The 20,554-nt window shown below is 40.6% G+C and overlaps 1 protein-coding gene across 1 annotated transcript; it reads left to right on the top strand.

The window, feature by feature from the left end:
- The first annotated feature begins 524 nt into the window (after positions 1-524).
- Positions 525-20,020, top strand: LOC108042370 (tyrosine-protein kinase Drl). The gene is made up of 4 exons (XM_044460157.1): positions 525-1,000; positions 16,976-18,320; positions 18,600-18,896; positions 19,045-20,020. Exons 1-4 carry the CDS (start codon positions 886-888, stop codon positions 19,154-19,156), a joined length of 1,869 nt encoding a protein of 622 aa, XP_044316092.1. The 5' UTR covers positions 525-885; the 3' UTR covers positions 19,157-20,020.
- Positions 20,021-20,554: the final 534 nt, after the last annotated feature.

The raw sequence follows: 20,554 nt of genomic DNA, 5'->3' as shown, positions 1-20,554 counted from the left end.
AACTTAATTATTGGCATAACATGCATGTTGACCTTTAAGAATATATTTCTTTACATAATATGCTGATATTTAAATGAAACAAAATTGTTTTAGATAGAATGACTAGTTTAAAGTTTAATACAATTGATTTCATTAATTCATCCTTAAAAATAATATAATTAATTAAAAAAACCAAGCAATGCACCGAATTTCCTTGGTTTTAAATAAAATATTTTCTGATTAGATTTTTGAATCCCCTTTAGTTGGCTTGGGTTCGATGAGGCTGACATCGACATCGAACCGTCTGGAATCAGCATCCAACATCGAACCACAACGAATGGGAGTTGCCATGTCGAACTGTTATACCCAACCGAATCCAATCAGCTGCTAAGTGGACTCCGCAGCACATGCACATGGTCCACCGTCGATGCAACATGTTCCACCGGGTCCAAGAAGTCCATTCAGTCCACTCAGTCCACTCAGTCCACCATCCACTATCCACCGCATTCGGGTGGAACGCATTCGCTTCGTGGCAAACTGTTTGTTTATCCAGTTGACAGTTTGTGGAAAATCGTCACGGTGCTCGCATCAAACGGGAATCGAACGCGGAAAACTGCGAGGAAAAGCGAGGAAAAACGGGTGCAGAGACTGCCGATTGGGAAATATGTGCGCCTGAGTTTCCCGGCCAGAAGGCAAAGTGCCAAATGCTCTGACAAATAATTCCTGTAATAATCACCGGGATTAAAATCTACGCGCCATACAAATAATTCAAATGCAACGAGAAAAGTGAACAGCGAGTGCTTTTAAAATTAAATTGTTTGGCAGTGCCCCAAAATAAAAAACGTGAAAAATTGAAAAACTGCTTAAACTCTTATAGCGATTAAATCGGTAAAACATATTCTCAAGATGGCCAATAGCCGGAGCAATTTCCTGACAATCGGATTACTTTTGACCCTGGTCGCCAGCGGTCATTCCCATCTAAATATCTTCCTGAATCTGCACGAGGTGTTGCGTTTAATCGGTGAGTTGTCAGGTTTCTTAGGCTAATCTAAAACTTAAATCGCAAAATGGTTTTTCAATTAAATGACCAATTATTTGCCACTTTTGTGTGCGTCCGACTTTAAATCAAAATTTGATTTATGCCAAGCCAAGTTTTCCTGCTTGGCTTTGGCCAAATGCAAATGACTTGATTATTTACTCTTTTTTCGGTGAATAATTTATGCTTTTAATTGCTTTTTGGCTTAGAGCTACAAAGTTAAATTTTATTTCGTTAAATTGGTCAATTTATTTGGATTTTTGGGTATTTATAATTGTCTAAGAAGTTTTCCTTTATTCTAATTTATTCGTGAATTCAACTTGATAAATAACAAAGTTATATTGATATTTTCTCCTAATTTCCGTTTGTCAAATTGGCCTGTTTACTTTCAAATCTTATTGATAAATGTTTGCTTGGAAATCTGATTAAATAAGCTGAGGAAAAAAATGAATTTTTTCTAAATAATAATACTTTACAAATATATATCAATAGCCATTCAAATATATTTAGGTACTGATTGAGACATGACAATAATAAAAAATACAACAAAATACAAAACTGTATATTGCTTTATTCCTATTCATTTTAATCTTAATTCAAATTAAAAAATCCGAATCTCTGACGTTTAATTCTTATCCTACTTAAAAATCAAGTTTCCATTTGAGTAGACTAATCGGCTTTAAGATACCTTCAGACCAAAGCCCAAAAACCTTTAATCTACTTCCCAATTTATTTCTCACCATCGCTCACTACTGTATATTCTTAAACCCAAGATATTTTCGACCAGAAAAAACACACACACAATCCTGCCGAAAAGATTGCCAAGCTAATAAAAGTGAGGAAAATTGTTTTACAATGTGTCACAAGCCCAGACAAAGAATTTACAACCCAGTGAATATAAAAAATAAATCAGTAGCCTGAGGAAAGGGTGGCCGGAGTGGGGACAAATCCATGTGGAATCATAAAACACATGCAAAGTGTTTGTTTTTATATGTGGGGAGTACGGGGGAGATGGGTGGGATCGGCCGTAGGAGATAGGGAAAAATTATCAAAAATTATGTTGTAAAATTTACAACATTCGTGTGCAAACAGGCCGCTTGATTGATAGTCGTCAGGAGTTGTGGAGTTGTGGAGTAGGTCCACAGATTGCATCGCGTCATTTGTGAATAACTGAGTAAATATTTGGTCTATAGTGCAGGGCTAATCAGGCGCTTATCTAGCCGGTTATCAGCGCTTGCCACTCGTCGTAATTCACGTTCATAATTCGAACTCTTTGCTCTCGCTTCTTGACTGCCTTTTATCGTCAGTTGGAAGCGCCAGCAGACAATCAATCAAAGGTGATGTGGCAAGTGGGTGGGTAGTCGGGATGGGCAGTTGAGGCTTTCCACTTGACACGGCACCGGGAAATTTATTAGTTGTGTCAGACGTGTGTCAAACGAAATCAGAATTAAAACCCATTAAGCGGTGGCCGCTATTCATTTTTGCCCGGCTCCTCCAATTGCATTCTCCACCGGAGGAGGAGGGTTTTCGGGATTTGGGTGGGTTTTGGGTGGGTTTTTGGTGACGATACCCTCTCCAATTATTCAACGCTGACAGCGGGTTGCATGCCTGACCTACTTTTCGATCCTCCACCATGTGTTCGCATCGCCCGGCTAGGTGTCACTTTTATTTTATTTTATTTTTTATTTTATTTTTTTAGCGGTCGGTTCAAAAGCCTTTGTGTGAGTGCACATCAATTAAATTGTCAACCCGACAGCAGCAAAGTGAAGGAGAATCGCCCGAAGAAGAGTTTTATGCACTTGCAGCTGTGGCATGGCATTCACTGTTCGTTAGGTTAACATCCATGCCACATACTATACTTTACCATACCACCCACCCACCCACTTTTTTTTCACCCAGAAGTGCGCCCCAAATTGCTGTGCTCTATGTAAACCATGTCAGGTGTGGATCGAAACGGGGAAGAAGTGGGGTCTTCTTGGTTCGGTGGTTCTGTGGCTCAGCTCGTTAGCAAAATGAGCGGATATGTAAAAGTCGGTTCAGATGATGGATTTTGCGGTTGCAATGAGTGACCAAAAGAGTTCGGTTGAAAGACAGCTTGCAAGCTGTCAGCCAAAAGTTGGGGACACCATTAGATAATTTAAAGAACGACAGTTTGCCAACTTCCTACACAAAAAAGGGATAAACTTAATTTTAAGGGATATTTTTAAGCATATCCTAAGGATAATACCCACTAATATCTAGAACATCATATTTTTTTTATCGTTTGTTATTTCTTTTTAAATCAAAATCACACAGTAAATAATTATCTAACATACAGAAATTTTGTTTAATCGTGACTGAAAGGGAATAAACTTATACCCAGACCATCATAAGTTTCACATCATTATAATTGCAACCTATAGGATATAAAGAAAAAAAACCAATTAAAATCATATTTCCAGACACTGCAGACTTTTACAAATAGCACCCTAAAAGGTTTTCCTTCACACTTCGCTCAATAAGGTTGTATCGCAAGTTTGCCCAACTTTGTATCCCTGCCAGCTGTCTGAACAGATCCTTGGATCCACGTTAGCCATGGACATTGCCAGTCACGTTTCGGGTCTGTCTATCAACACTTGCTAATCTCAACCCCATCTCACTAAATGGTTTGACACTTTCAACTGACGCGGGCCAAGGATTCATCATATCCAACTGAACATGATTTTCCGGCGCACAATGGAAATTGTTGCCAACTCACGTTTGGCTAATAAAAGCAAAAACATTTGGCCGAAATACAAAACATATTTTCGGCAAGTAATGTGAACTCAATTAGGGCGCAGCAGCATCATCAGCATCATCAGCATCCCGGGGCTCAGAACTTAAGCGAAATCTCTTGTGTGCGTGGCCAAAAATATTTCACCCTCGGAATAATTAATGCTGCAGTTCGAATCGAAGGCATTAGATTTGCCCGAGCGTGCGGCATGTGTTGCCAACTTGCCACGACAACATAAACAAGCGGTTTCCCCCTGCCACCTGTCTCCCCTTTACACGGAGAAAAACACAAAATAATGTCTAACTATTATTTAAATAATCGAACATACTGTGTTTCAAAAGTTCATGGTGTACTTGGAATGAATATTTTCTATATATGCTGTGAAACTGATTAAATATCTAACGAGCAAAGCTTTCAAATGCTGATTATAAACAATTCAATTTTCTATGTATATTTTATATGTTTTTTTCTATCTCTCCACAAAAAAGTTTGTTTCAATGTGCTAGCTTGGCTATTCAAAATAACATATATACATTTAAATTACGAATTTTAAAATATATACGACCAATTTTTAAGATACATTCTCTGCGTGTACCGATCCATCCAGTTGCCAGGTTGTTATGTCTGGCTTCATGCAGAGTTAAACGCGTAATTGGCAAATGAACAACACGGACGGAAGGCTGCAAAGTCGATGCTGTTGCAGTGACAAGGACGATGACGCGGAGGCAACAGCAACACACATTGCAGCAGCAACAGCAACAGCAACAGCAACATCCATTGCTGCAGCAACAGCAATGGCAACTTCTGTGGTAACAGCATGTGCAACTATTCGCTAGATGGGCAAAAATATCTGTTGCCACTCAAAATCCAGCAGGGAATACTACTCACGTGTCACTAGAATTAAACTGAGAGTCCCCAACTTAAACTTTTGGTATAAATGAAAAATATAGCATTGCAATAATTATAGAAAGTTTGTATAGCTCATTAAAAATATTAAGTTTAAATATTTATAACGTTTTATCTTTATTAGCCAGTTTATAATGATATATTATAGTGTGTAATTTTTCTGAGTGCATTTTCACCTCATCCCGCGAACCATTGGCAAGTCATTGTCCCTTTATTGGCTTTCACTTCAACCCCATGTGTTGCATAAATAGTGTTATGCAACATTAACAAAAAATCGGTTATGGTTGAGTGACCACGCCTACGTAATTGTCGCCACCACTTGAGCTTAATTAAATCACTAAATAATTCGGGATGTTGTTTGTTCAATTATTGTTCAGAAGCTATTGTGGGTGACAATAATAACCAAATATCAAATACAACGTGTTTTTCATAACGCTTTCACACCTCCACAGCTTGTACAGCCAAAAGTTGTGAAAGTTTCTTTAATAATTAATTTTTGAGCGGAACTTAAATATAATGTTGCAAACATAAATGAAATACTTTGATCAGAGCAAAGAAACTCAGTGGAATTGGGGCCTCTATAATTTCTACGTTTTTTAATTTTTATTAAATCTAAACAGATGAACAGATGAAGCTAAAAGTCCTGAATTTTTATTAAAAGCATTAGTGACTTTTATACTAAAAATTTCACGCAGCTTAAGAGTTTGAGAGGAAAAATAACTTCAACTGAACCAAGTACCCACTTCCATGTCAATCTTTATAATTTATAGCAATTAACTGGCCCCAAAAAAGGCCAACAAAAAAGAAAACTGAATTAAACTATCTGTAATTGCTTTGGGCCAGCCCATTTATCCGGATTTCAATTAAACTAAATTTATTTAAATTAAAATCATATTTCACATTCCAATTTAGCAACGAAATTCCCCAAAGTGCTTCACATATCAACTCTATTTTCACCCCCTCAGAGAAAAATTGAGTTTCTTCAGTCATATCTAAAGTGCTTCAATGCTCGGTCTGTCAGTCAGTCCGGACTTGTTATCAAATTAATTTAATCAGTTTCAATTGTTTATGTTCTTTTGGACTTCTTGCTGGGGTTCTGTTTTCGGGTGCATTTTCCTTCTGTTTACTTCTTTTTTTTTTGGATTTTTGCATGATTGGTGGTGGTCAGACACGAAATGGGAGAGTTTTCCGTTGCCGCCCATTTCCCACACCCCCGCATAAAGAATGAGTTGCACAACTTCCAGTCGACTTGAGCTTTTCCCCCATTTTTTGGTTGGACTTCATCATTTGGTTTTTATGATTTCTGTTTTTTTTTTTTTTCCCCGGCAATTATCTGCCTAGACAAATTGTTGCGTCCATTATGCGGCGGATTTAATGGTTTGCTTCGATGGCAAACACATGTGGGCGTTGGAATTAATTTATGAATTTTCACAAAACGCACACCGATTGCGTGTGGGGATTAAATCAAAAGAAAAGCCTCTCTCTCGCATTTATGTTAATCCTTGGGAAAATGCCCAAATCATCTTACCCTCGCACGAAAAGCTAATCAAATAACCTCAGAGACGAAATGCAAAAAAAGGAAAAACGCCTGGGGGTAATTAAGCCAAAGCTGCTGGCAAAATCGCTTTCCCACAGTCATGATGGGTGATTAGCAGAGGGGTTGTCCTGCAAATGCATTGGCTAAGCTGCAAATAAAATGTCTAAATAAACAAAGGCAAATGCAGCGCGACGCGTGCTGGCCAAAAAGCAATTGTATCTAGTGGATACCTACGTATCTAACCCTCCACCTCTTTTATCTAAAAGTGAGAAAAGTCGCACACAACGATGATGAGTTGGAGGGGGGGAGAAGGAGGAGGAGGGGGTGGTCTACCTTTGCAGCAGAACGACGTCGCTACTTAATGGACCAGAAATGCGTCGTGCAAACAGCAGCAGTCTCTCCCACCCTCTCCCCCCTCTCCCCCTTTCAACCATCACAATTTTGTGTCCCTGACCCTCGTCCTGGCAGCGCTGCGTATGCAAACAAACGGGCGGAGGACTTTGGCCCGGAAGCGAAATGGCAGGCAGGCGGGCAGGATCGCAGGGAAAGCCCTGGCATTGAATGAAAGGCAGGCGGGCCCGGCACTTGAGCACGCCGTGGCTTCCACTCCACACTCCACTCCCGGTGTTTCTGCCCCCCGAATCAGGGTCTCAAAGCCAGTGGCACGGCAGACAGAGGACAGAGGCAGCCACCCCTGGCGAGGCAGGGACCTCCCTTCATCCCTGGCAGCGACCCGCGTTGAGTGCTTTATTTGCAACCGCTGGTGGCACTAGGGGTGGAGTTGGAGGTGGAGGTGGAGGTGGACCAGGCCAGAAGCCTTCGCCTGCAGGCAAACTGCAGGCTGACATTCCCAACGATGACACTGGCACACTGGTGTGTACTTAATAACATTATTTTTTTAATGCCCCGCAACAAAAGACTAATAATATGATATCATTATAAATTAAGAAATATATATGGTACATATGCATAAATAATAAAGTTATAAGTTGACATCGGGATGGTTGTTTAAAAAAAGTTAACTTAGAATATTTGTATGTATACATCAACAGTTTACTCATTGGTGTAATTTAATATACTATTTTTTATATATTGCAGAAGCTTATCAATTTAATGAGCGTTTGATTAGAATTCCAAAATGTAAACTTTGTAAAGATAAAAGTAATATGCTCTGATAATCTATACATTTAATAAATAAAACTTAGGTATACAGTATGTATACGGTAATATTTTATGCTTGTGAAAATAAAAATGGTATAATGCAAATAATACTATTAATAAAAATATATATATTTTTAGTGGAAATAAAAATATCTAAAGGATTTTTAGTTAACTAAAATAAAGGATATCAGATTTCAGTTCTAATATATCTCTCCCTTATATTTTAAACCATTTTGATACCACTGTTACACTTCTCATATTTTTATTGCTGGCGAATTCCGGCGGGCGCCTTGCTTTCCTCCCCTCATGGCCCACCACCCCTGGTCCCCTCGACATGACTCGCGTAATGAGCCCGTAAATTATTTTTTATTATTTTGTATTTAATTTTTTCATTGCCCCGCTATGGTTCCTTTTCGCTACTCCTTTACATTCAGGACACCAACAGGAAGAGGGAAAATGACGGCGCGTGTGTGGCATCCATTCGATATTCGAATTGATTGTGGGAATCGAATCCGATGGGCCTGATGAATAAAGAAGAGAAAATCGGCACGGCCAATCGATATTCAACGAGACGGCGAGGCACAATTCTGCACTAAAGTTCCCTAAATGAAGCATATTATGGGGATGTCAGGGAATCCATTAACGAAATGCTAATTACTTTCCGCACAATTATCTGCTTCGAGCACAAAAATCCGTAAGCACATATTTAACAAATGCAGCTTATTGGAAAATTTCACACGCCCGCACAAGCTTCCACAGATGCAGTAGCACCAGCTTCCCACGCACAGTGAAAAGATTGAAAAAGTGGGGGACTTTCCCGCTATGAAAACACATCTGGCTGAGAGTGTGTGTGTGTCCTGATAACATGGATGGCAATTAACCATTTTCTGGAGCACTTAAGTGCCGAAAAAACGATATGCATGTGGGAGCTCGTAATGAGTTTCTTCGGGGGGATAATCCAAAGATGGAAAACACAACTGGGAAGGAGATCATATTTTATAGTTTTCTCTGCCGAAGAAAGCACTTATTGATATTTAATGCAATCCTCTGTTGTGAGTAAAATATAAACTATAATTCAGGTCTGTAAAATTTGATCAATATAGAGAATAGGTGTTTTATAGACAAATAAATAAGTAATTTTTTCAGAAATCAAATCATATTTCATAAGTTTTTAATTGTCTATAATTTTATCTATGTATATGGGAAATTTTAATTTAAAACAACAGAGTTTGAAGCATGAATAAAACAAGTTTATTTGCAAAGTTTAGCACGTTTGCCAAAAGTTTTCAGAGCAGCTAAAACTTCAGATGCTATTTCTTGGGCATCATAAAAAGCCAACTTTCGTTCAGAAGCGTGCACAAACTAAATCCCATAACTCATATAAACACTCTCGACCAAAAATTTCGAAATTCCAATGCGCCGGATTGACCCAATTTCCGCTTTTATTTTTCTGGATCCACCCTGTCAGTCTGCGATGGATCTCAACACTTTCGGACATGTGCCAATCGTTAGCCCAATAATTTCGCGCTAATCGAAATAACGCCGACATTATGTTTACCCCTTCCTGAAATTGTTTGACCAACAGCCATAATATCCCCCATATAATTTATGTCTGCAATCTGACGACAGTGAAGAGTTCTTTTTCCATCTGCTTTGGTAATTTTCCTGTCACGCCCGATGGAAACTCCACATGGCACGTGAAGAGTGGATGAGAGCCAGCCCCAGAGTCCTGATTATTTTGCGGTTTATTTTAAGTTTAATTAAGCGATGATACAGAATATTTATAAATTTCATTTACTTATGGGGGCACTGGGGGAATTTCCAGGGGTATTTGGCTGATTCGTTCCACGGCGAATGCAATTCGCTCTGCGTTCTTCCGTGAATTAGTCGCGGTTATTATCATGTCTGTTCCCCCTTCGTTTATTGTATATGTATGTGTGTATACTCCCAAATTGGTTTGGTTATTGTTGGATTTTATTCGGTTTGGGGCGTGAAATATCCAGTAGTTTGAGGGTGAGTCGGCATTGGCAACATTGTCATTAACATATTTAAATGTGGGATAAGCCTGGGGTGTCTACCAATGAATAAATAAGTGAATGAATGCATTCAAATGGAAATCTATTAAGTGAGCGTAAAAATAGCATGAAGTCTTATGAATGAATTTAGTAGGACAACACTTTTTAAGTCTGTAAATAAAGAAAATGTAAAATGTCAGCAATGTTTTTAATTACACAGGTGCAGAGCTGCTGCACCCAAAAGCCTTGTATGAACAATAGGTACATATTTGTTATGTTAACCAATATAATGAGTATCAAATATTTAACAAATTTGATTGTTCACCCAATTAAGTGCTTAAACACCTTGTTATCGTTTACATTTTTCGCGTTCTTGTTTTTAAGTAGGTACGTCATTATAATGCTTACCATTTAACCACTTAAATAAACATTTATTTAACATCCTGTAAATTACTTAAAACCCCTCCACACACACACACACACAATTACCTCACCGCTAAGCTGTGTTAATTATACAGATCTTAACAGTATTTTTTGTTTCTGTATTCCACTTATCCGCCGGACTTGATGAGTAAAACAAACCGCCAAAGAGAATAAAGGAAAGTAGTGGGAAAAGGCGTACAAAAGCTTCTGCTTCGTGTGTGGCAAAGTTTACACTTTTTTTTTGGTGGATATTCTGTGTTATTTTCCTCTCTTCTGCATCGTCACGTTTACAAGATGATAAAGCCTTAACCACTTTTCAACGACGAATGAAAACAAACCCGAAATATATATATTTGCCTGACCCAAAAAACACTTGAAACAAACAAAAGCTGAAAACTTTTTGGGGGGGATGGTTGTACACCAGCCACATTTATTCGGTGGGTTTTTGGGAGCCCGGGTGACAATGTCCACTTCAGTGGCAGCAACGCCTACGCCAATGCAACAATGCTAATCTGCTCTTCCTGCTCTTTGTTTTTTGTATTCTGTATTTTGTATTTTGTTGCCTTGGCTGTAGGCAGCTGGTCGAGGAAAAAAGTCAATAGTACGGGTGCAGGGGACAAAGGACTACGGTCCACGGACTACGGACTGCGGGGCTGCTCCTCACTCGGTCAGAGTCATAAATTACCGCATCCCTGGGGTGCTATTGAAAAATATGTGCGTTTCGCTCCCTTTTGGTTTCGCCTCCATCCCTGTTTGTTCCTGTTTTTGAGCCCAGAAACGATGCCCCGAGGAGAGGATCCGCCGTTGGCCCAAACTGCTCCTCGACTGCCTTGTCAAAAGTTGTTCATAAATTTTTTGGGCCCAACCCCGAGAGTGCCTGGCTGAAATTTCAGCACAGGAAGTTGCTGTTTACTTAACACACACTTTGCTCACACACACATGCGATGGGCAATGTGTTTTGTCTTTTGACCGGCAGCCCACCCATGGATGCTGCATGCAGATCCAAATCCACAACGCACATTAGGAGCTGACCCGAGCAGACTCAGCCGTTAACCGCAGGGCAGAGCTGTGGGCTTCGTCTTCCAGCCAAGTGGAGGTGGTACCACCTGCCGCCCCCAGAATGCCCCAAAGCCCCCCAAAAACCCAACCCATGCAGCATTTGAACCATCCCATTACCTGTCTGGTGGCGGCGGACCCACCGCCCTCGCTTTATGACTTACCATAAATTTTATGACAGCGCCTAGACACCGATATACAGACGGATTCGGAGATCCCTCAGCCAAAGGTGATAAAAATTTCATTACGTCACGCAATGCAGCTCGGGCAAAAAGCTAGCAAAAAACACTTAGAAAAAAAAGGGAGCAAGAAATTGGATGTTTAAATGAAAAATATATTTCAAGGAAACTATATGACAAAGTGTTAGGTTTTTAAAATAAGAATAAAAGCATAAATCAGTTGAAATGTGAAGGCAACAAATATTTTTTATTGGTTAAACATAAATAGATAAAACCCATTAGGAGCTCATAATAAATATATAAGATATAATATATGATATAATACGACAAAATGTTTTTATTCTTTAACCATACCTGCATTGTATCCACTTACGATTCATGTTAGAGCTGTATATTTCGTTCTGTGCATGACCAGAGAAATTGAAAGAAAACTTGGCACCAGTGGCAAGTTAATGGCCAACAGTGTGGCAGAAATCCCTGTCGAGGGTGGAGCCCGGAGGCAGGACTGATGAATGTGCATGGGTGGGTGTTAGCACATCTACCTTGATTTCCCGTTGTCTTTGCCAGGTGTCGGTTGCTATCGCTCGGATAATAATCACATTAACTTCTCCAGATAATCACATTAAATTTAAGAGCTCGCCAGTTAATGCTTCTTTTGATTTTTTATGAGTCAATAAGACTTCACTTCAGTTCACTTCACTCCGTATCACGCCTTCAATGGCATTAACTTAACATTTGCGGCTCTACTGCGCACCTGCTCAAGTACTTACCAAAGGAATTACTCCTGGATATCAGCCAAGTAGCTCGGGCATTAGATTAATTACCGATTAGTGGTGAAATAATTAAGCTGTTTAATTGCCTTGACCCAAATGGGTTTCAGTCATTAAAGGTCCTTAAGCTTGCAGAATTACTCAAAAGAGAACGAAATCCTTTTTATTTTCTAGCCTTAGGTGCAGCTATCTAAAGTATTGAGTATTTTTAATTGCTAATTTTAATAGTTTCGAGTGGTAGACCCATATTTATCGTTTTTTATGGTTAAACAGAGCTAATTAACTGTTTCCCTGAACAGAAGAGAAAAAATCATTTAGAACCCCGTAAACATCGCAAGTCGTGGCAATAGTTAACCGTTCATAGCTTGTTACGATGGGGAATTTACATTTTTAATTGAAGAACAAGAATGAAGTAACGATGCTTTACACTCCCATTGCCGATGGCCAAGGCCAGCAAACGCCATAAATGTAATGCGTTTCTTTTATGGGCTTTGTCTTAGAAATCCACCAACAGTTGGCAACATAATTTATGCACCATCGTCCGCCTTGCTGCGCGGAATTTATGGTCTTGACCAGAAGAGGAGAGAATCCATTTGCCAGGCCTCTTCGAGGTGATAATGTAAGGGAAAACACACGATTGGGGTTCTGGATGTGCTGCAGGCAGCCATTCAGCCTGGCCATAACTATAAGAAGAGCTACAGCATCGCGGTCCAGAACAGAACAGAACAGAACAGAGCCGAACAGACCCAAAGACCAAAGACCAAGGCAAATAAATTGCAGCTGCTCGACCGGGGCGATGAAATACAAATAGAAATACTTGGCAGCTACTGGACGTTGGATGAAGTTGCCACAGAGTTGCCCGAGTGGCAGGGCATCCGAAGAGGGGCCCACTGTCAGTCGCAGTCACTTCACATGTCCTTCGGCTTGTTTGTCTTACACTCTGACGCTCCGTGGATCGCGGCCGAGTGAAGTAAAGTTGTTTGGCCAGACAAGACTTGGCCAAATGTCGGGCCAACGAAGTCGAGCTCGAATCATGACCATTTGGGCATTAAAACTACCTTTGCTTGGCCAATTGTACAGTGGCAGAAAAATAAGTTGACTCGGTTTGGTAATAATAATATAATTTGAAAATGAGCAATTGACCAGCTTGAAATTCTCTAATTGATTTAATCTAATTTAACATTCTTAAATTTTAGTGTCAGTCATAAAATGATTATTTTACAAGATTTATTTTTTTTTTAAAAGAGTTTTTTATCCATTGAAGCTCCGTGATTGATTAATAAATATTTCTGAGTGTACCCACTTCCTCGACTTCTCTTGACCTTTTTATGGTAAGCTTGAGTCTCGGATTTTCAACTCAGCACTCGATTTAATCAGCCTTGCAACTAACATATAATTTTGTGAATTGCAAGTTGCATGATAGGGACAATGGTAGTTCAGTTCCCAGGCTCAATAGTATTCCTCGTTTCAAAAGGAGGCCGGTAAATTGAATACGCTTGGGTTATGATGTGCTTGCCATTGGCTTAGATAAATTTCAGGCTCTCTGGGCCTCGCATGCAGATGCGAATTGAAAGGGCAGAGCCCATTAGATGTCGAGACAAGCCTTCTCCCCCCGAAAAACCCCGCGGTAATGACCCTAAATCAGCATCAGCTTCTAGGCCAATGCCCAACCGAATGTCATCATCGGCCGCGGGTCTTCCAAGAGATAACCCCAACCCAATCCCCAGATTGTAATAAAAATGTCGTCTGACTTTCGATGGGGGTGTCTCCCCCTTTTGGGGTTCTTTTCGGGGCCCTCTGTCTGGCTTTAATGCACAACATATTCATGTGTCAAAAGACAATTTCGGATTTATGGCCTGCGAAATCCCCCCCTTTCCCCTCCAAAAAGAATCCAGCGAATGACGCAATGTGGGCAAACAACCAACAACGACAAAAAAATATGTTAAGAAAGCATAAAATGATATCCAAACTACCCACTATGATCTGGTCTGGGTTTCAGTCTGGTCCGTTTGGAAATCTCGTTCATGTCTGCCTTGGGTTTGCATAAATTAGGATCTGGACGGGTTGCTGAAAGGAAAAGGAAGTTTGGGAAGGGGCAAATATTCAGTTGGTAGCGCAAAAAATGGCCATTTCTTTTTTTTTTTTTTTAGTTCTACACTCCCTGTGTGTGTGAAAGAGTTTTCCCTTTTTGGTTGATGCGTTTGCTATGGCATTTTTGGGGTTGTAATTGAAATTAAATAGATGTCGTGCCATGAATTCAAATCGTTCTCGTTTGCCATGCAAAATGGGTATATTAAAGAGTTAACGATGGCTGAAAACTAAATAAATGTAGAAAAATTGTTGGGCTATCTCTAACTAAATTCAAGAATATTGCTTAAAACTAGTGAAATTCTTCAGTTGGATAATAAAAAATAGCTAAAAAGAAAATTGTTAGCTGAAATGCATTCATCCTTTTTCTGCGCTCCAGTTAAAATTGCTGTACTTAAACTCAACTCTTTCCCTCGATTTTTTATTTTCTTTATCAACGCCCAGCGAGAAAAGCAATTGGTTTTCCTCCCCTTCAGACATATTTCCTGCACTTGGGTAACTATTTTCGCACAGCTTGAACAACTTTTACTTTTCTCCGAGCTTTGAATTTATGTGTCACTGGCACTTGAAGTGGAAGTTTTTGGGCGTCGTCCCTAGGACTTTCCTCTTCGTTCTTTTCCCCCTTGATTGATGCTGGCCAAATCGATTTTACTTCATGGCACCTGGCATCCCAGCACTTCAGCATCCCCACATCCACGGCATCGACTCCATTTGTTGGGCAATCAGCTCTAATTAGCACCAGAGCAAGTTGAAATGCAAAACGCGTCGCTAGGGGATTTTCAGGGGTTGCGGGTGATGGGTTGCTCAAAGTAAATTGCTATTACTTGTCTATAATTGTGTTAGGAACTGGGGGAGGGGGTTCAAAAGTTTTACATCTGCGGAATTTTAATTGTAATTGTTTTCAAAGTTGAATGCTAGAATGAGTGACTGAACAAAAGTAAAAGAGAAAAAGATTCGCTTCCTTTAAAGACCTAAGTACTCTTAAATAGTTGGTGAAATGGGGTTTACACTATTAAAACTTCTTCGGAGATTACTTTTTTTTTACATTAATTGATTGTTGAACTTTTTTTTAAAAGATTTTTAAGATAGGTTTAGCATTAAGCTAAACCATTAAAAAATTAACGGTCATCTTTGGCAACGTTTTGAGGATTCATCCTTTGAAGTTTACTAATCTTTACACGCGTTTTAATTGTTTTACAAGCTACACTTTAAGGATTTTTACTTTAAAATTTTAATTAATATTATAAAGTCATAAAAAAAGGTTTTCGTAATTAGGTAAGCAACCAAGTTTAAATGAATTCAGACTTTGGGATATAATCGTCTCATTTATTTCTGTTTACATATCCATTTCTTTTTCTGTTTAATGAGCTGCACCTCACATGTCGCAGGCCCATTAACCCTTTGACCCCCGCAACGCAGTGGTGCAGCTATCACAAGCTCTCTATCTGGCTGAGCTCGGTTCATTATGCGACAGTTTCTCATATCTACCCTTAGACCTCGGAATTTCATTCCCTACCAACTCGCAGGGCTTACTAATTACATTTTCAAAGTGCAAACGAAGCGTGCGAGCAGCGAAGGGGGTTTGTCTGGGGGTTTGCCCCACTAATTAGTACGATATATATATATGTGTTTATAATGCGGACCGCTTTATGCGCTCCTCTGGTTCCCGGTGGCATGAATAGACCGAGGAATAAGTGGCATAAATTAAAATAAAATGTACAAGTATGAAATGTAACTGCGGCCGGGAGACGACTGCGATAAAAATCTAAAATAAACACGCTGCAGCAGCAACATGCAACGCACACAGCAGCAACAGCAACAGCAGCAACAACAACAACAACACAGCTACATCAGCATTAATTAAGCATGAACATTTAACCTGCCCACTCGGCCACGCCTCCTTTATTCCACATCGAGAGGGAGTCGCGTGTCTTGGCCAAGGGTCTCCTTTCCGTTTTTTATAATTTGATTGATTTATTGTGTATCCCATGGAGGCGCCTCACAGATGCAACAAAAAGGAGGTCCCTTTCCCACAAGCGCATGGCTAATTTAATTAAAAATGCATTGCTGGACAGGTAACAGTTGCAGGTTACAAACACCGGGGCTGTCAAAACTATCAGATCAATTTGTGGATAAGGATAAATAGAGGGGAGAAAAGAGGGATAACCATAGACAGGTGCCAGCAGGTGTGACGTGGGTGCCCACAGATAGGCATCATTTTCGGCTCTACTGTGAAGTTCTCCTTACACAGGCTCAATGTCTTTAAGTCCGTCCATCAATCCCCGCATTGTTAGTCAAACTTATTTGTTGATTGTCTGCAATAAAAAAAAAGGAGCAAGGCGAACAGGGAAACTTGACAATCACTTTAGGAACGCGCAGCATGCCATTTAACTCCTTCAATATGTCACTAAAGTGTCTCGATGGACAGATATTTTCCGAGCTCCGATCCAGTTCGGAGAAAATCAATTTTCCACGCCCCCAACGAGCAGAAGAAAACTGTTATCCCTTGTGATTGATTATGCAGTCGGGTCGAGTGACTGAGCGAAAAGTTTTTCTTCAATTCACTTGGCCCACAAATATATCATTAATTTCGCCTCGGCTGGATGGGATTAGCAATGGCATGGGGACTTAGGTGATGTGCAACAAGCATTGCACATAAAAGAATATTTCTAAGTTGTGCAATTTAAATTAATGTAAACCATAAAAAAACAATTTTCAAGATCATTAATTTCCTAATTTTTTAATTCTTCTCAGAATGATCTTTAAGTTTCCATTGTACCATTTAAAGTGTTTTAACGAATAAACATACATATTTATTAGGGTTTTAAAAATTGATTTAACAAAAACTTATCTTAAATTTACAAAATGTCCAGTTAATTTCAAATATGGATAATTTAATTATTCTTGGTAAAACGCAAATCTCTATATCATATTTTTATAGCATAAGTATTAGTGTTCATTTAAAAATAGGTTGAATTTCATGACTTTAATTCAACAAGAAACTTTTAAATTATGATTGTCAAATTTTTTCGAGTGTACTAACTATGTTTACCCCTTTTCCATCCATTTGCAGGAGTCTCAGCGGAGCTTTACTACGTGCGAGAGGGTGCCATTAACGACTACGCCTTGAACTTCGCCGTGCCCGTGCCGGCGAACATCAGCGACGTGACCTTCACGTGGCAGTCGCTGGTGGACCACCCACTGCCCTACAGCATCAACATCGTCACTTCGGATACGGAGGTGTTGCCCCGGCCCATGCTGAACATCTCCCGGATCGGGGATGTGCCCATGGAGCCGCAGACCTGGGGCATTGCCCTCAAGTGCTCGGGCACCAGGAATGCGGAGGTGACGGTCACCATCAATGTGGAGGTGATCCTGGACAGGGCGACCAACAATAACACGAACCTGATATTCAAGCGGAAGAAGATCTGTTTGCGGGAGGAGCAGGATAGTGCGCACGAGGAGTACGACGATGATGATGTGGACTTAATGCAGACGGCGCGTGGTGGACATGGCAGCGACATCCACTATGTGGATCGCAACGAGGAGCATGTGGTGGCCAATGGACACCTGTCGCCGGAGCGAGAGCGTGGAGAGAAGGAGAAGCAACGGCCGGTGGTCACGGAGTCGCCGGTGAATGTGGGCAGGGGAAACTCCGGGGGATCTAAGCGGGACTTCGATCCCATGCTGAGGGAGAACCTGGTGCCGCCGGCCAGTGGCCTGGTCACCCTCATTGTGGGTGGCATTCTGGCCCTGGTGCTGGTCTCCACCCTCATCCTGATCGCCTACTGTGCCAAGGGACCCTCCAAGCGGCATCCCTCGAACGGAGTGCATCTGATCAAGACGTCCAGCTTCCAGAGACTGCCCACCATTTCGTCGACGGCCCACAACTCGATATATGTCTGCCCATCGACCATCACACCCACATATGCCACACTGACGCGGCCCTTTCGCGAATATGAGCATGAGCCTGAGGAGTTCAACCGCCGCCTCCAGGAGCTGACAGTCCAGAAGTGCCGCGTCCGGCTCTCCTGTCTCGTCCAGGAGGGAAACTTTGGTCGGATCTATCGCGGCACTTACAACGACTGCCAGGAGGTATTGGTCAAGACCGTGGCCCAGCACGCCAGCCAGCTGCAAGTGAACCTCCTGCTCCAGGAGTCCATGATGCTCTACGAGGCCTCGCATCCGAATGTCCTCTCCGTGCTGGGCATCTCCATCGAGGACTATGCCACGCCCTTTGTCCTCTATGCCGCCACGGGAAGCGTGCGGAACCTGAAGAGCTTCCTGCAGGATCCGTCGTATGCCAGGAGTGTCACCACCATCCAGACGGTGCTAATGGGCTCCCAACTGGCCATGGCCATGGAGCACCTCCACAACCACGGCGTCATCCACAAGGACATTGCGGCCAGGAACTGTGTGTAAGTGTTACCCTTAAATGTCCTTATACATGGCGGTTAAAATGCAAGAAGGAGCTTTAAATAACTGCATTGTTGAAATTTGTTTTCTATCTTAAAGAGGTTTAGCCATTTAACTTAAGGGTTAAAAAGTTATTAACAATTATTTTCCAAACATAAGTATAGAAAACAGTTTAAAAGTTTTTCTAAGCTATTGCGAATAAAATGTTTAACAGACTTTGTGTTTTTTTATTTTATAAAATGTAAACTAATCATAAATTTAAATTATTGCCTCTTCCCCAGGATCGATGATCAATTGCGTGTGAAGCTCACGGATAGTGCCCTTAGTCGTGATCTCTTCCCGGGTGACTACAATTCTCTGGGCGATGGCGAGTATCGACCCATCAAGTGGCTATCGTTGGAGGCTTTGCAAAAGTCGCATTATAACGAGGGCAGTGATGTCTGGTCCTTCGGCGTTCTCATGTGGGAAATGTGTACGTTAGGAAAGTTACCCTACGCCGAAATCGATCCCTACGAGATGGAGCACTATCTCAAGGATGGCTATCGACTGGCTCAGCCCTTCAATTGCCCCGATGAGCTGTAAGTACTCTATATTTTATATGATTTATCACTCTATACTCTATGATTTATTTTAATTTAAGCTATTCTGTAGTTGTAGGCATTTTTCTTTCATATTGTAAATTAACAATTAATTGATTTTGCTAACATAATACTGTCTCATTTACAGCTTTACCATTATGGCCTATTGCTGGGCCTCGATGCCGACTGAGAGACCCTCGTTCAGTCAGCTTCAGATCTGCCTATCGGAGTTCCATACCCAGATTACCAGATATGTTTAACCAGCGGTGCTGAAACATGCCAAGACCTGTAAATATAACAAGAGGCGACGTCGCAAGATTTTCCAGCAGACCACGTCGTCCACTCTGTTCCCAAAGACATATTAAATGCAAGCGCCTAGATATTGGGGTTGGTAGCAGATCCCCAGAAGTACATACATGAATGACTTACGAGAAAATAAGAATTATATAGCAGGAGAGATAAATGGGTGAAGCGGGACTACAATGTCTCCCCACACAACTCGTAGTTATATGTTTAGTCAGTAAGGACATGTGACATTTCAATGCAAAAGTTAGGATTATAAAAAAAGAAAACATAAACATCGCCCTGTTAAGACAAACACACACCCGTTCTCTCGATAAGAAGAGCTAAGTCCCAGTTACAAGTTATCTCGAAGAACCCATCATAAAATATAAAGAAATAGAAAATATTGATATAGTAATCATAGCTAAAGCAGATCCATTTAAATCAGAATCCCACAAAAAACCAGTGCTAGGATAGGTCCCCAAAAAATAAGTCGTAGTTTTGAAAGAGGAGAGCGTTGCAAGTTTGTCATTATAATGGGATACCAATACGATACCGAAACATACATATATCTATGTAAATGTATTCACGTGTGTGTTTATGTCTAAGAACCGTAGTGCTAGTAAGAACTCGAAATATTTATCTAATGTTAGTGCACACGCGATCCGAAATCCTTAACCCTAAGTTAATGCCCCTTACAGTCTCGAGTTGTAAGTTTTTGTGTAATATACTTAAGCAGTTTGCATTAGTTGTTAAGTTACTCCTTATGGTTTTCTATGGCAAAGACACAAAAGAAAAACGATTTCAATAAACGTCCGTGCATAATATTTAAAAACAAAAAACTAAATGATTTCTTTTTTAAGTGGGCAAGGGAAATGGAACAAGCAACGCAATATAGAAAAGGCTGCTGGTAAGTAAGGCATTCTCATTGAGCCCGACCACGCCCGTCACTTAGCCTAAAACAACGCACTCTAAGAGCAATGTGCTGTTTGGATACCACCTCCGCCACCCAGCCATCCCAAAACCAAGCCCCAAACCCAAGTGAACCTAACCAAACCCAACGCCACCGTACCAATCTCTTTGCAACACAAAAGGCATGTAATGCCAACTGCCTATTTCAGAGCAGGCGATCCCTCCACCTCCAACTACAGGGATCCCTCGAAAATGGACCAATTCTGACATTTAAAGTCATTTCTCTGGATCGCTTTTTATTACAGAAGTATTCATTATTTAATGTAAGGTTGGCCACATTTTGGAAAAAATAAAAATAGATTAAAAGCAGTTAAAGTATTATATTAAAAGTTTAATTATATTTATAAAATGTATTCTTTCTATGTTTGTTTCCGAAAATTAATTCTTCAAAAATTGTAAGTCGT

This window comes from Drosophila rhopaloa, unplaced genomic scaffold (genome assembly GCF_018152115.1).
Source record: "Drosophila rhopaloa isolate 14029-0021.01 unplaced genomic scaffold, ASM1815211v1 contig_2, whole genome shotgun sequence".
Taxonomy (NCBI): Eukaryota; Metazoa; Arthropoda; class Insecta; order Diptera; family Drosophilidae; genus Drosophila; species Drosophila rhopaloa.
This window is presented reverse-complemented; position numbering and strand designations above follow the sequence as displayed.